The sequence below is a fragment of the Acomys minous genome (genome assembly GCF_964271855.1).
Source record: "Acomys minous genome assembly, chromosome: 5".
Lineage (NCBI taxonomy): Eukaryota > Metazoa > Chordata > Mammalia > Rodentia > Muridae > Acomys > Acomys minous.
In genome coordinates this window covers 27,866,698-27,882,527 of record NC_140494.1, presented here as the reverse complement: position 1 = coordinate 27,882,527, position 15,830 = coordinate 27,866,698, and the positions used below count along the sequence as shown (strand labels likewise).

The 15,830-nt window shown below is 42.8% G+C and overlaps 1 protein-coding gene across 1 annotated transcript; it reads right to left on the bottom strand.

Moving 5' to 3' along the window:
- Nucleotides 1–1,302: 1,302 nt before the first annotated feature.
- Nucleotides 1,303–6,006, bottom strand: LOC311597537 (ral guanine nucleotide dissociation stimulator-like; the record flags this gene model as incomplete). Its single annotated transcript, XM_084781730.1, has 5 exons — nucleotides 1,303–2,434; nucleotides 2,701–2,909; nucleotides 3,372–3,419; nucleotides 3,956–4,152; nucleotides 5,926–6,006. The coding sequence occupies 5 exons, from the start codon at nucleotides 6,004–6,006 to the stop codon at nucleotides 2,388–2,390; spliced, it is 582 nt and encodes a 193-aa protein (XP_084637856.1). The 3' UTR covers nucleotides 1,303–2,387.
- Nucleotides 6,007–15,830: the final 9,824 nt, after the last annotated feature.

Below are 15,830 nucleotides of genomic sequence, written 5' to 3'. Positions count from 1 at the left end.
TTGTTTGAAAAAAACTTTAAATCTCTGAAGAGATTGAAGATGACATCAGAAGATGGAGGGATCTCCCTTGTTTGCAGATCAGGAGAATTAACATAGTAAAAATGGCCATATTACCAAATGCAATTTACAGATTAAATGCAATACTTATCAAAATACCTACAAAATATTTTTGAAGACATTGAAAGATCAATTCTCAACTTCATATGGAGAAACAAAAACCCAGAATAGCAAAAACAATCCTATACAATAAAAGATCCTCCAGAGGAATCTCCATACCCTATCTCAAGCTGTACTACAGAGCAACAGTAATTAAAACAGCATGGTACTGGCACAGCAATAGGCAGGTGGATCAATGGAATTGAACTGAAGACCCAGAAATTAATCCACACACTTATGGTCACTTGATTTTTGACAAAGAAGCCAAATCCATTCAATGGAAAAAGGATAGCTTATTCAACAAATGGTGCTGGTCTAACTGGATGTCTACATGTAGAAAAATGCAAGTGTATCCATATTTGTCACCATGCACAAAACTCAAGTCCAAGTGGATTAAAGACTTGAACATAAAACCAGAGACACTAAATCGGTTAGAAGAAAAAGTGGGGAAGAGCCTGGAACACATTGGCACAGGAGACAATTTCCTGAACAGAACACCAACAGCCCAGGCCTTAAGGTTAACAATTAATAAATGGGACCTCATGAGGCTGAGAAGCTTCTGTAAGGCAGGAGATACTGTCAACAGAACAAAGTGACAGCCTACTGACTGGAAAACAATCTTCACCAACCCTACATCTGACAAAAGTCTAATATCCAAAATATATAAAGAACCCAAGAAATTAAACACCATCAAACCAAATAACCCAATTGAGAAATGGGGATAAAAACTAAACAGAAAATTCTCAACAGAGGAATATTGAATGGCTGAGAAACACTTAAAGAAATGCTTGACATCTTTAGTCATCAGAGAAATGCAAATCAAAACAACACTGAGATTCCATCTTCCATCCATCAGAATGGCTAAGATCAAAAATTCAAGTGACACCACATGCTGGTAAAGATGTGGAGAAAGAGGAACACTCCTTCATTGCTGGTAAGAATGCAAACTTGTATAACCATTTTGGAAATCTATCTGGCACTATCTCAGAAAACTGGGAATAAAGCTTCCTCAAGATCCAGCTATTCCACTCCTTGGAATATACCAGAAGATGCACCAGCACACAACAAGGACATATGCTCAACCGTGTTCATAGTGGTCTTATTCATAATAGCCAGAACATGGAAACAGCTTAAGTGTCCCTCAGTAGAAGAATTATTAAAGAAACTGTGGTACATTTACACTATGGAACACTACTTAGCTATTAAAAACAAGGAATTCCCAAAATTTGTAGATAAATGGATTGAACTAGAAATGATCATAATGAGTGAATTCACCCAGAAGCAGAAAGACTCAAATAGTATATACTCACTTATATCTGGACACTAGCCCAAGTGGCATGTCCCATGAAAGTCTTCACCTACCAGGAAAGTGGGATAGATGTGAGGACATCCTATTGGGACTCTAGGTGAGAGAAGTATGGGAGAATGGGGAAATAGAAGGATCTAGAGGGTCCTAGAAACCTACAAGAAGAACATTATTACAGGCGGATCTGGGCCCAGGGGTTCTGCTCACACTATGGCACCAACCAAGGACAATACGTGCAGTAAACATCGAACCCCTACCCAGATCTAGCCAATGGACAGGACATTCTCCACAGTTGAGTGAAGAGTGGGGACTGACTTTCACAGGAACTCTGGTGCCCCATATTTGACCATGTCCCCTTGATGGGGAGGCCCGGTGGCACTCATAGGAAGGATAGCAGGCTACCAAGAAGAGACTTGATATCTTATGATCATATACAGGGGAGGAGGTTCCCCTCAGTCACAGTCATAGAGGAGGGGAATAGGGTGAAAGTGGGAGGAAGGGAGGAATGGAAGGATACAATTGAAATGTAATATGAATGAATTAATAAAAAACATTAAGAAAAAAAGAAAAACAAAAGCTACCAAATTATTAAAACCAATACTAAAAAATAAACAAACATTGAAAAGGGCTTTAAGAGTAAAAATGTCTATTTGTCAAGGGAGGGAAGAGAGAGAGAGTGTGGCAGGGCCATTCTCTAAAGAGGTGGATCCAATGCAGCAAGGGTGAGACGTGTGCAAGGCACACTGTATCTGCTGATGTGGTGAGACACAGGTGCCACAGCTGCTGCCAGGTGTGCTGGCTGGACTCTGCTGCCACATCTGGTTGCAAGAGCAGAGGTGTCAAAGAACCTTCTTGTGGTTTTCCTGTTCTCCTACTCTGGTACACAAGCTGGTTCTGTCCCCAGAGTGTTTGGTTTCACTGCCAGTTAACACACTTCAAGCTCTGGGTCTTCAGAGGCGTGGCTCCACTGATCTAAGGATGGAGACAGATGTGCTGCTGAAATAGGCATCTCAAGAAGCAGCATTGGGGCTGCAGGAGGAGTCAATATCTCAGGTTCCTTGCAGCCTTTCCAAAGACAGAGGAGACCCACGTCTGCAATGAACCCAGACCCTGTCCTACAAGAGGACACATACCCACCCAGGGTCCAGTGACAGCTCCTGCAAACAGGAGACTCACAAGCCTCTGCCCAGCACACTGGCTACTGCACTGTCCTCACACACAGGGGCTCAAGCACCTACTTGAGTCTTTCTCATCCTCTCTCTGTGACTCACTGGCCTCTTCTTTCTGCAACTTGGTTAGAAGCGTGTGGACACGAACGATGAGATCTGAGTAAGGCATGTTCACAATCAGGTAGGTCTTCAGCTTCCTCAGAATGGACAGGTCTGAGGTCTGACAGAACTCCTCAGGGTTCTTATCTATCCACGTGTCCAGGAAGGCGCAGAGGGTGCTGGGGAAAGGAGATGGACATCACAGTCACTGGCCAGGCCTTTCCTTTTCCAACTTTCCCTTGGCTCCCTGCAGGGAGGATGCAAGGAAGAAGCTGTCCAGCCCTTGTGCATATGAGTACTGAGGGTGAGCATGGCTGTGAGGTCCATGTGAACAAGGAGCTCCACACACCCATTTTCCAGCCTCTGATGGAGACCAGCTGAGCAAGCCTGCCTGCCGTTGGCTGGGATGAGGGTAGAGTCTCACAGGGGCACTTGAGGCCCCAGGATTATGCCATATCACTGCTTGCAAGAACCCTGCTCATGCATTTCTTTTCACTCTGCAGTCAATGCTTAGACAGCAGTATGGTTCTAGAAACCAGAAAAGAATGAGATCACAGCATTGGCCAAGCTTTACCCTTTGAACCCAAATGATCCCACACTGGAGACCCAAGACTGTCCTGCTGGCTGAAGAGCCCACTTACATCTTTACTTGTTCATCCTCTTCACAGGAAGGGTGGAAGTGTACATACCTAGAAGACACCAAAAAGGATGTCTCCTGTAAAATCCTGCATACCCCACCTAAAAGATATCTAGGCATATTCCTAGAGGGGAATTCAAATTGATCTTGTATTTCTGTATGCTCTCAGAATTATTAGTTCACCTGCATACAGTGGGTGTTTCAAATATGCTCATGCAATAAGTGAACACAGACATCTCAGTGGGCACAGGGTCCATCGGATGGCCTTCCATGTGTCTCCGCCCTGGGCCCATCTTATTGGATATTCCAACAGTTGTTATAAAACATCCTTTATAAATAGGAAGATTTTACCCAAGGCTTCAAAAATTCTAAGACAGGGATAGAAAGCTTTTCAAGGGTGCAGGGGACAGGCACATTCATTAGGGTCTCAGCTCTGGATCACCCACTCCCTTGGGCCAAGCCTGAGAGACACATTTTCTGACTTCATGGTGCTGAGTCCTGACAGTACTGTAGGCTGTCAGTAGACAGAGTCCTTCCTGGAACCAACAAGAGGACCTGAGACCTCTGGGCTTGGAGGTGGACACTCACCACTTGAACAGCAGGTCCAGCACCTGCTGGGTGGTGGCAAACCTTTGGTATGTGCACAGGAAGGCAGGGACAAAGAAGGGGTCCCCAGCCTGCAGGGAAGGCAACAGGTGGTTCACCAGCTTTTCCAAGGTGTCTGCACTGATGGGGGACTGTTCACAGCGCTCTTTCTGGTCCTCTGGGGTAGGACCCTGCGCACCCTGAGGAGAGATCAAGGTCTAAGCTTGAAACAGGCTCAGGTCTGCAACATTCTCATGCATTGTTATTGTTATTATTATTATTATTATTATTATTATTATTATTATTATTATTACTATTACAAGTTCTCCTGAATCATTACACTGCCAAACAGACAGAGAAAACCAGTGGAAACTGAGATTTCAGACAGGTTCCCTTCTTAATGTAGCCCTGGTCCTCACTGTCCTGGGTCAGATCTGTTTTTGTCCGGCAAAATGGCCAGAGACGTTGGAGGCAAGTGTGAAGCCTGCGTCTCCAGGCACCACCACGGCCTTCACGCTTGTCTTTTCTGAGGCCTGAGCCTTGAGTACTCCTAAGACAGCAAAAAAACATCGTGATCTCTCTAGGGTCTCAGACAAGTGGGCTGGCTCTAAGCAGTTGATGCCTGGTTGCCAAGGCTCTGTATTATTGGGTCATCCTCAAGAAAGTGAGGTCACTTCCCTGGGTCCCTTTACTATCACATCTTCACACAGAGCTTTCCCTAAATGTTCCTAGGTCCCTTCCCTCTTCCCAGATGCACAACTGGGCACAGTTATACTAGTATTTACCATTCCACTGTTCCCAGGGATGCCTGGATACGCACAGCACCCCAGCTTTGCCATCAGAATCCTTACTGCCGCACAGGATTTGTAACCCTAATAATCTCAAGTTCAACTCTGCTTTCCCTAGCCCACCTTAAACCCCAGCTGTGTTGGCTTGTGTCTATGGCACCTTGTGTGTGTTCTGCTTGGGATGCGAGCACATGCACACCCGTGCCAGCCACCGGCCTCACAGTGTCGGTGTCCTGCATAGGAACTGTTATTCCCTTGGACCAGTTCCCATGCCATGATCATCCCAGGGCTCAAGGCCAGAGAGAGTTGCAGCTTTCTGTAAACAGATGGCTCAGCCACATCCCCAGCTGACAAAATGGATACAGGTCCCCAACGCTGTTTCAGAACTGATTCAGCCTCCATTTTTTGCAGCTTCAAATTCCTGCCTGAGTTCTTGTCCTGACTTTCTTCAGGGATGGACTGCGGCCTGGAACCTGCAGTAAGCCTTCTTCCCTAAGTTGCTTTCAGTCACAGTGCTTGGCACAGCATCAGAATGAAACTTGCGCACCACATTTTCTTTGCCACCATCCTACGCTATTTGGCAGCCAACCTCTTCTCCATTTCCTCATCTTCCTCACTCTGCTTTACTCCCCGTTTTTTTTCTGTGGTCCCAGTGGTCCCCACTGCACACTCATCCATCCCCTGGACAGGCCATTCATTCACACAGAGGATCTGGACCAGTGTTTAACAAGCCAGTGATGTGGTGGGTCAGCACCATGTGCATGTTTTGGGACTTCACATGGAACTAAAGAGTGGGGCAGGTAGAGAGCGCCTTAAAATCTTGTCTCCTTTGTCGATGTGAAGTGCAGTTGTGCGGTTCTGTCACCCAGACTCCTTCCAGTCTGGGTACCTTGGGTTCACAGCAAAAGCAGTGCAGGGAAAGACACTGCAAAGAGATCCAGAGAGGAGGCCTGGAGCGTGCCACAGCTCCTCACCACTGCCCAGCCTTCCCTATGGCTGCTATGACTCACCACTGCCCTCATGTGGAGGAAAAGGATAAGAGAATGAGAATATTAAAAATAGTCACCTGCAACGCAGTGCAATTCTTTCATGTGTAAGAATGTCTGAAATCTAGATTTCACTGGCATAAGAGCTAGGCATGAAAAAAAAGACAGACTAGGTAATTAATGTCAGTTCTCTCTGTACATCCCATAATAACTTTTCCCAGTGCTTGAGTCTGAAGTGAGTCAGAGGCAGCTCTTCAGGGACTGCTGCCTCACTCTCCATCCTTGCGGGTGGATCTCTGCCACTTTGAGGCCAAGGCTCTGCATTGTTGGGTCAGCCTCAAGAAAGTGAGAAAAGAATGAATGAAAGAAATAAAAAAATTAACTTAGCTCCGTAGAAGCCTTTGTTCTTACAACTGCTTAAATTAATGAGGTGACTTTATGAAAGCACCTACAGTTCATATTAGTTGGATCTTGTAGCAGGTGAAGTGTACCTCAGTATATCTCACAGGAATTTTAAGTAAAATTAGAGCAAACTGATGTGTTTTTACCTAATCTCTGTGTGTTTGTGTGCCTCCATAGGTACAAGTGTGCCTAAGTGCTTGTGTGCGTGCTTGCATGCATGCATGTGTGTGCATGTGCTTGTGTGTCTGTGTGTGTGTGTGCACATAATTGGGTGTGTTAGTGCATTTATAGTGAGAACACAATCCTGAGTCTGCTGGCAAGAGAAGTGAGAGAGTAGACACATTTGATGAATCAGCATCAGTTGTGTAGACATTACAGATGCACACATGCAGATGTGCAGGGAGGAAACTGTGAGTAGTGACTGTGTAGAAAGTTCACAATGATTTTACATCTATACTAGAGGTGATACAAAAAGTATAAACTGAAATGACACAGCAAACCCCATGCATGGGTAGAATTGCTATGTGCCAATTAAACATAAAAACAGACTTCAAATGAATATTAAAACCTTTTTCAAAATATCTTAAACATCTAATAAAATATCTAAAATGTACAAAGCATTCTTGGTACAAATGAAACAGCCTGAAGATATGGAGAGTTTTGGTTCAAGAGCTGAAAGATTTGCTTAAAAGATATCAATTCTCCCCACAATTGTTCCTAGTAGGACACATAGCTTTTTTTTCCCCACAATGATTCTGGAATTCCAAAAGAAATCTGCCAGTTGAGCTCAGTGGCAGAGTACTTGATTGACAGGGGTTGGGACTAGGAAATGATCCTCAGAAAGTTTAAATAAAACCATACGTAATTGAACATGCTCAAGAACTGTTAACGTAGGACTGTAAAGATGGCTTAGCAATTAAGAGCACTGGCTCCAGAGGATCTGTATTCAATTCCCAGCATGCACATGGCAAATTATAACTGCCTGTAACTTCAATTCCATTGGATCTGAAACCCCCAAGGAGACATACATGTAGGCAAAACACCAATGTGCATAAAAATAAAGTAAGTTCTTTTAAAAGTGTATTGACAAAATGGCACTGAAAAGATAACAAGAGAAAGGAGTGATTTCAAACACATACCTATGATCATAAAATAATGTGATACTAGTTAAAAGGACATCAAATATATCAAAGGAATGCAGTAGAAACTACAGGAATTGTTTACACATCAGTGAGCATCCCCTTTTGGAAAAGACAGGGACTGTAGAGCAGACATGCACCTCCTTGTCAGCATGTAAACAAGCCCATATTCATATTCAGAAAGTGACTGGGGATTAGTACTTCACAATGCACCCAAAGTGACCTCAAAAATAGATCCTAGCTCCAAATGGAAAAATCCCAACAATAAAACTCCTAGAACAGCTGGATGTGGTGGGGCATCATTTTAATCCAAGACTTTGAGAGGCAAAAGCAGGCAGGCAGATCTCTCTGAGGGCGAGCCTGTCCAGCCACAGCTCCAAAGAAATACCTTGTCTCAAAAACAAACAAGCAGCCAACCAAAAGTCTCCAAGAAGTCACAGACATTATCTTTGTGGCCTGGTAATAGACATACTTCTCAGTCTGACAGGGAACATTAAACCTCATGAGAGAGGAGATACCGACGTGTCCATTGGGTCAATAACAGTAACATGAATGTTATAGGAGTCTCTGTGAGTTCACATGAGCTCTGCTCAGTTGATTTGTTGGACCTTGTTCTTCCGGTGTGCCCCCATCCCCTCCCATCCCCTCTGGCTCCCACGCTTTTTCCGCCTCTTCTTCTGTAGGGTTCTCTGAGCCCAGATGGGAACCTACCAGAATTGTATACACAGCATGATGGAGACATCTGATTTAGAGCTGTGTGCTCCAAGGTCTTCTCACTGAGTAATATCTGCCTATGGGTCCCTCTGCTGGCTCTCATCTGCTGCAGAAGGAAGTCTCTGTGCTGATGGCTGGAAAGGCACTGATCTACGAATGTAGCAGAATATACTAGTGGTCACTTTATAGTTACTTTTTTTTTTTGGACCAGCAGTATTTGATGCTCCCCTAGGTCTCTGGGACGTCTAGTCTCTGGTTCTTGGTTACCCAAACAGTGTCATATGGTTTCTGTCTAGCGGAGTGGGTCTGAAGTCAAAACAGACATTGGTTGGTTACTCTCACGGTGTTGCACCACCATTGCACTAGCGTATTTTTTCAGGCAGAACAGAGCATAGGTCAAAGGTTTTGTGGCTGGGAAAACACCATAATTTTTAAATAACAAATAAGCTGAAGAGATGTTTCAGCAAAGATACAAAGCATGGAAAATAATCAGCAGGAAAGACACCATCTCCATCCTGCAATAGTGAAATCTGCACAAGCCTCGATTTACAGGCAACACACATATGCTAGAGTAAGAAAAAAAAATCAAAGTTGATAACAGCAGCTGTCTGTGACAGCAAGAAGAAATCATACCTCTCGTATATGTTAGTGGGCATAAAGTGGACAATGCATGGAAAATCACTTAAGTCATTTACTAACAAGGAAATCTAAGGAAACATGGGGGTCTTAGGTGGCAATGAATACATGAGCCTTTATTTTTTAGGGAAAAAATAGGTTCTTTCATCTTATGTGACATGAGTTTTCTCTGAATGTGTGTTGTAACTTGTACTCACCTAGTGCCCGTGCACGCCAAAAGAAGCTGATGGTGTTGTGAGGTATCCACCAGAGAAGATTTCTACATGGCTTTCAGCCAATAGTCACCAATAGCTGCTGGCTTCTACACCAGATGTTTGGCATTCCAGTGTAGCATTGAGCCTTTCTTGGGGTGATCTTTTAAGCACAGAATCCATGTTCTATGTTACATACTCCAATTAATGAGAAAAGTTAGCCAAAAGCAGACTTACAAGAGCCAAAAGGCAAGGTTAATACATTTAAACACTTTCTCAAATTTATAGACATTAATAGATTAGTTCTTTGGCTTTGTTTTGGTAGGTAGTGCTGTCTACGCGCTAGTTTTATGGCCTGAATTATCTTTCCATCATGCAGTGAGTTGTGCCAAGGTCTGGTGGTCTACTAACATCTGGGGCGCTGTTACAATGGTTCTCCTCTCCCCAAGTCACCCATCTTAAAGAAACCTCATGCCAACTCTTAAACACCTCACTTTAAGCCACCTTGCCCACCTGCACGTCTTACCTATGCTCACATGGCAATTTCCTCTGCTCATGGGTCCCTGGATATTGAATTCTAGTACATTCTCTATCCCAAGCTGCTTATGAAAGCACCCCACCTTGTGCCATGGGCTTCTCCCTCCCATTGGTAAACAATTCCTTAAACTTAAAATGTTATCTTTTCTATGCCAGCCTCAGCTGTTTCCTCAGATCTACATCCTGGCTCAGCCTCACAGACTGTACTTCCCTACGGTGCAACAAGTGAAACTTCCTTGGGTCCCCTAACAATGATACCCCAATGTTGTTAGCAGGAAGTAGCCAGAGAGAATGACACCCAACTACCCTATACCCAGTGACCCAAAAATAAAACAAAAAGGTGGGGATGAAAACACTCTATCCAATGACTTTCTCACGTACTCTGGTGCCTCACATTTGACCATGTCCCCTGGAGGGGGAGACCTGGTGGCACTCAGAGGAAGGACAGCAGGTTACCAAGAAGAGACTTGATACCCTATGAGCATATACAGGGGGAGGTAATCCCCCTCAGGAACAGTCATAGGGGAGGGGAATAAGGGGAAAATGGGAGGGAGGCAAGAATGGGAGGATACAAGGGATGGGGTAACCATTGAGATGTAACAAGAATAAATTAATAATAAAAATTTTTAAAAAAGAAAACACTCTATCCAGCTTGAGCATGGCAAACACGGCTCTGGCACACTGCTGTCTGCTATGAATTACAGTTATTGTTTTTAAGTGCACAGAGAATGGTTTCAGAACTTATACAGACACAGTGGTTTAGTAGCAGAAAGCAAAGACTTCCAAATTTTCCTATTGTCATGTAGGAATCAAGAATCTTAGAACTGGATTGTGCTATAATGTTTTTTATTTTCAGCTGTTCTTTTTGAGTCACTGGTTTCAAAGTCATAAAAGTGAATTTTGACTGGGGATTAGGGTAGAATTTCTGACAATTTTTGAGATGGCCCTAGACATACTTGAACCACTGGTTCTATACATTGGTGTGAATTGGTGTTTTAAGCATTGATGATGATAAAGTTAGACTATAAATCAACTCTGGAAAGCATGAAGGATGCTCAATATCTTGCAGCATGAAGTATTCAGCCAACATGTGATTTTGTATGTTTATATGTTATGTGCATGCATGTGCACATATACATGAAGGTCAGATTTTTTTTTTCTGAGACAGGGTTTCTCTGAGCTTAGTGCCTCACACTTACAAGACAAACATTTAACTACTAAATGAGCTGTCTCCACAGCCTCAAGGTTTAATTCTTTCTTATAAAACATTTTTCATTGAGTGAGAGGTGTCTGCATGTGATTGTGAGAACTGTGGTATATATCTGGAGGTCAGAGAACAACTATAACCGAGATAGCCAGATCCTAGTAAATTTATTTTTTTTAAAGATTTATTTATTTATTTATTATACAATGTTCAGCCTGTGTACCTGCCTGCCAGAAGAGAGCACCAGATCTCATTATAGATGGTTATGAGGCACCATGTGGTTGCTGGGAATTGAACTCAGGGCCTCTGGATGAACAGCCAGTGCTCTTAACCTCTGAGCCACCTCTCCAGCCCCATAGTAAATTTATATAGTTAAAACAGAAAAGATTTTTCTTACTTTTTCCAGCTGTAATTTTGAGAGAGGAGCATCCTTCTACCTATTGAATCCAGCTCTCATGGGCACAGAGGTTTTGAATGAAGACTAGCCGTCAGCTTTCTTACCAGAGAAGCTGAGAAGCTGCTGCTGTCCCTTTAAGAGTAGTTTGTACAGATCATGCAGCTACTGGCTTGCTGTCAGCTTGATCCTGGCAGAAGGCAGGACTTTTTCAGGAGTGTTAGACTCCTGCAAGGCTCAAAAGGCAGTTTATCAGTTTTTGTTGTCACAATTCAGATCTTTCTCTAAAAAACAAAACAAAACCAAAAACAAACAAACAAACAAAAACAACAAAACAGAACAAACTCTTCAGTGAGTTAAAATTTAGTCAGGCATAAGCAGCCAGCAGATGAAGTCTGGCCTTTCCCGGCCCCCCCCCCCCCCAAGAATATGACACACAGAGCAACAATCAGGCAATTAAACAAAACTACAGACACAGACTGACAGCCACAGACAGACCTGCATGCCCAGAACCAGAACCAGATGTTCCCCCAAAGGCAACCAGTGAGTGTCCAGAACGCCTCCCAAGCTGCTGAGACCCCAGATTTTTGCTGCATGTAGCACTACTCTTTGGGATCTAGATTGGTCTAGATTTAAAACACAACAGGTTACAAGTCACAGGTTTGAGTGCTCTCTGGGTTCAGGGTGGAAATTGAGAAAATTTACCATAGACACAAAACTTAAAATGAAAGCTTTATTTTCTGAGCTCAGGGAGGTGGCCAGTTTGGGATCAGAACCATGTTGAGATTCTCTTCCATGTGTCAACAAGAGTCTAGACCATACCAGACAAAAGACCAAACCCAGAAATCAAGAAAAAACAAGAAACCAAGAAAAAAAATAACCCAACCTCCCTCCTTACGGCTGAGCTGGCTGTTTCGTTAGTGTTCGTTTATCAACCTGAGGGACAGTAGATGTATGGGGCCTTCTCACTGGGACCTGCAAATGTTTTTAGGACAAGAGGAGCCACACAAACCACTCAGACATCAACCTCAGTCAGATATGGGTGGTTTATTTAACGTAGCACCCCAGACTCTGTGGTCAGGGACACAGCGGACTCAGTAGCCAAACAATGGTGCCAGTCTGTTTCAAAAGCAGGCTTTTTATAAGAAAAGCTACACATAATGGCACACACCTTTAACCCCAGCACTCAGGAGGCAGAGGCAGAGGCAGAGGCAGGTGGATCTCTTACCTGCCTAAAACAATTTGGTTCTCAGCCAGGTGTGTTCGTGCATCTCTTTAATCTCAGCACTCAGGAGGAAGAGGTTGGCAGATCTCTGAATTTTGAGGCCAAACTGGTTTACAGAGGAAGTTCCAGCAGAGCCAATGCAACACTCAAAAAAACTATTGTCTCAAACAAACCGCCCACCCAGTACTCCAAACATTTTAGCCCTTAAATTTACATTGCCCTGGTTATTTGTACATGAGAGAAAACATTGTCCACATGTGAATTTGTACATGATGGCATGATGAGACGAGTATCTTATGTAGATAGTACTTCTCCTCAAACAGATTTTGCTGAACAGTTGTTAGGGGAAATTATTTACTAAAAACACATTAATAATTCATTCTTTGAGACATATATAATAATGGTTATATTTTCAATTATAGTCAGTGAAGTCGTGAGTGACATATAAAAGTATGGATGATTACTTTATGTAATTTACTATTTCTCCCCATTTTGTCCATTATGAAATTTTCAGTAACAGACAAAGCAAAAGATTTAAATAGGAATAACATATTTTGAGAGTAAAATTGCCAGATAATCTCATTTTAGGCTTTAGAGCCAAAAGAGCTCAGTTGTAATGGCCGTTAAATACAGATACTGAAGAGTCACAGTAAATCCACGCAGGGGAAGACATGTGTATATTTCCTGAGAACACTTTAGCACAAAACAGGACTGCAAAGCTTTGTTCTGGCCTATGACTAACATCTTCATCTCTCTTTTAGTACCAGAGGGTAATACAGCTACTTATAGAAGATGCAAGAACAGAAGAGATGCAAGATCAGTTACAGAGGTACAATTTAAAGGAATATGACAAGGAATCTGAGCAGCCATAAAAGAAATAAGCAGTGTAGTCTGAAATGATGTCAGTTCTGATAAGTTCACTTGTGTGATGCCACTGAGAAATTTCTGCCTGAATTTTTTTGAATCATGTAGCTTTCTGCTGAGGTGGAGCTCAGCAGCATAGTGCATGCTTTGCATGTTCAAGGACCTCATGTACAAGGTTAGACATGCATACCATTAACTTTAGCTCATACCTTGCTATGTGGGTAACAGAACCCAGCTCAAACAATGACGCTTACCAAGCCACTCTGTGAGTTCAAGGCCAGCCTGGTCTACAAAGTGAGTCTAGGACAGCCAAGGCTACACAGAGAAACCCTGTCTCAAAAACCAGAAGGAAAAGGAGAAGACAAGAAGAAGAAGAAGAAGAAGAAGAAGAAGAAGAAGAAGAAGAAGAAGAAGAAGAAAAGGAGGAGGAGGAGGAAAGAAGGAGAAGGAGAAAGATTTTAAAAAGAAAAACCGTAGCCGGGGAACCAGGTATAGGAAGCCAGGGAGAGCATCAATACACCATTTTGGCCAGCTAAACAAAGCATTTCTAACTGACCTTTATTTTGATTGGTCCTGCAGTGGGAACTTTCCAGTTGCCCATTGTTCCAGGAGAAAGGAACATAACAGGGTATTGTGGTTTTGTTTAAGCAAAACATATCATTAATTCAAGCAGAACATTCAGTAAGTATTTAATAACTGTAAGTAAAGGGCTATTCAAGTTCTCTCTTGGGCAGGTAGAACTTAATTATACCTTATGATCAAAATGGAGACTTAAAAACAAAATGGCTATGGTTACGCTAGCATATGCAAGGCAGTAAGGGCTAGACATGTCTTGGTGTTTCAATATTAGTGTGCCTCAACACTCTGTGGGTCTTCTTGGGGTGTCCTTGACCCCTTTGGCTGCATCACTATTTGCCCCCACTCCTCCACAAAGCTCCCCAAGCTCAGCCTATTGTTTGGTTGTGGGTCTCTGCGTCTGTTTCCATCAGCTGCTGGACGAAGCCTCTCAGCAGACAGTTATGCCAGGCTCCCGTTTGTAAGCAAAGCAGAGTATCATTACTAGTGTCAGGGGTTGACTCTCTCTTGTGAGCCAGTCACTGATTTTTCCATTCCGTCAATCTCTGCTCCATCTTTTTTTTAAAGACATGATTTTTTAAAAAAATATTTACTTATTTATTACATATGTATACAGTGTTCTACCTGCATGTAAGACCTGCAGGCCAGAAAGGGCACCAGATCTCATTATACATGGTTGTGAGCCACCATGGAGTTGCTGGGAATTGAACTCAGGACCCTTGGAAGAGTAGCAGAGCTCTTAAACTCTGAGCCATCTCTCCAACCCTCTGCTCCATCTTTATCCTTACACTTCTTGTAGACAAGACAAATTTTGGGTCAAAGGTTTTATGGTTGGGTTGGTGTCACCCTCTCTCCACTGGAAGTCCCACCTGGTTACAAAAGGTGTCCACTCCAGGCTTCATATCCCCCATTGTTAGGGACTTCAGTTAGTCACCCCCATAGGCCCCTGAAGGCCTCTCCTGTCCCAGAAATGCTCCCAGAAAGATTTTCATTCTCTCCTGGACCTCCCCTGAAAGCATCTTCAACAAATTATGCTGATCTAACTGGATGTCTGTACGTAGAAGAATGCAAATAGATCCATATTTATCACCCTGCAAAAAACTCAAGAACAAATGGATCAAAGACCTCAACATAAAACCAGACACATTAAATCTATTAGGAAAGAAAGTGGGGAAGACCCTTGAATTCAGTGGCACAAGAGACAACTTCATGAACAGAACCCCAACAGGTCAAGCACTAAGATCAATAATTGATAAATGGGACCTATTGAAACTACAATTCTACTGCAATGAAAGTATGCCGGACTTTAAACTTATAGTGTGGTCCCACGTATAACACCAAGTTAGCTAATTTAAATAAATGCAAATAAAGATACTCTGCTAGAAATTTTTAAATATTTCTATTTTAAGTCACACGGGTGTACATATATATGTATATATGTGTGTGTATATACATATATATAAATATGTATATATAAGTATATACATATACACACAAATACACATTTGTATATTAGAGTTATATACCCCAAATCATTAGCAAAACCACATACTTTCATTTTCCCCAGCTTTTAAATTGTTTCATCAGTGAGGCCCAGTATGTCCCCACCTGCACTCCAGGGCTGAGGTTACTCCCAGATCCCATTGTGTCTGGTTATCTATGTGAGTCTAACTTTGATCTCCATTCCTGCAAGTCATGTTGTTTACCTTCTGAGCCAGCTCCACTAAGCATGGGTTTTCAATTTTTAAATTTTCATTCAAAATAATAGTTGTTCTTATAGGACTTTCACACACATATGTCATTTTACTTCTTATCAATCCCCTGTCTCATGCTCCCCACATCTGCCCCATTCTCTCCAGTTTCTGGTCCTCTAGCTCCCCCTCCTGCTTTCATGCCACATGTACTCACTTCTCTCTCTTCATCATCTTCCACCCTAACACCTCTTCCTCCTCTCTATGGTCCCCTGTCTGCTCTCAGTGCCTGTGTGCCCACTCCAGCACACACTGAAATATATAATCTGAACTCAAGAGACAGTGTGGGTTTTCTGAGTCTGGTTTACTCTGCTTAACAGACTCTCTGGTTGCAACCATCTTCCTGTCAACACAATTTTATTTTTCCTTAAAGCCAAATAAAATTACAATTATACAGACACATCTCTCTTTCTTTACCCATTTAGCCATCAGTTGCTGGGCATCAAGCTGGTTCTATTTCATGGCTATAGT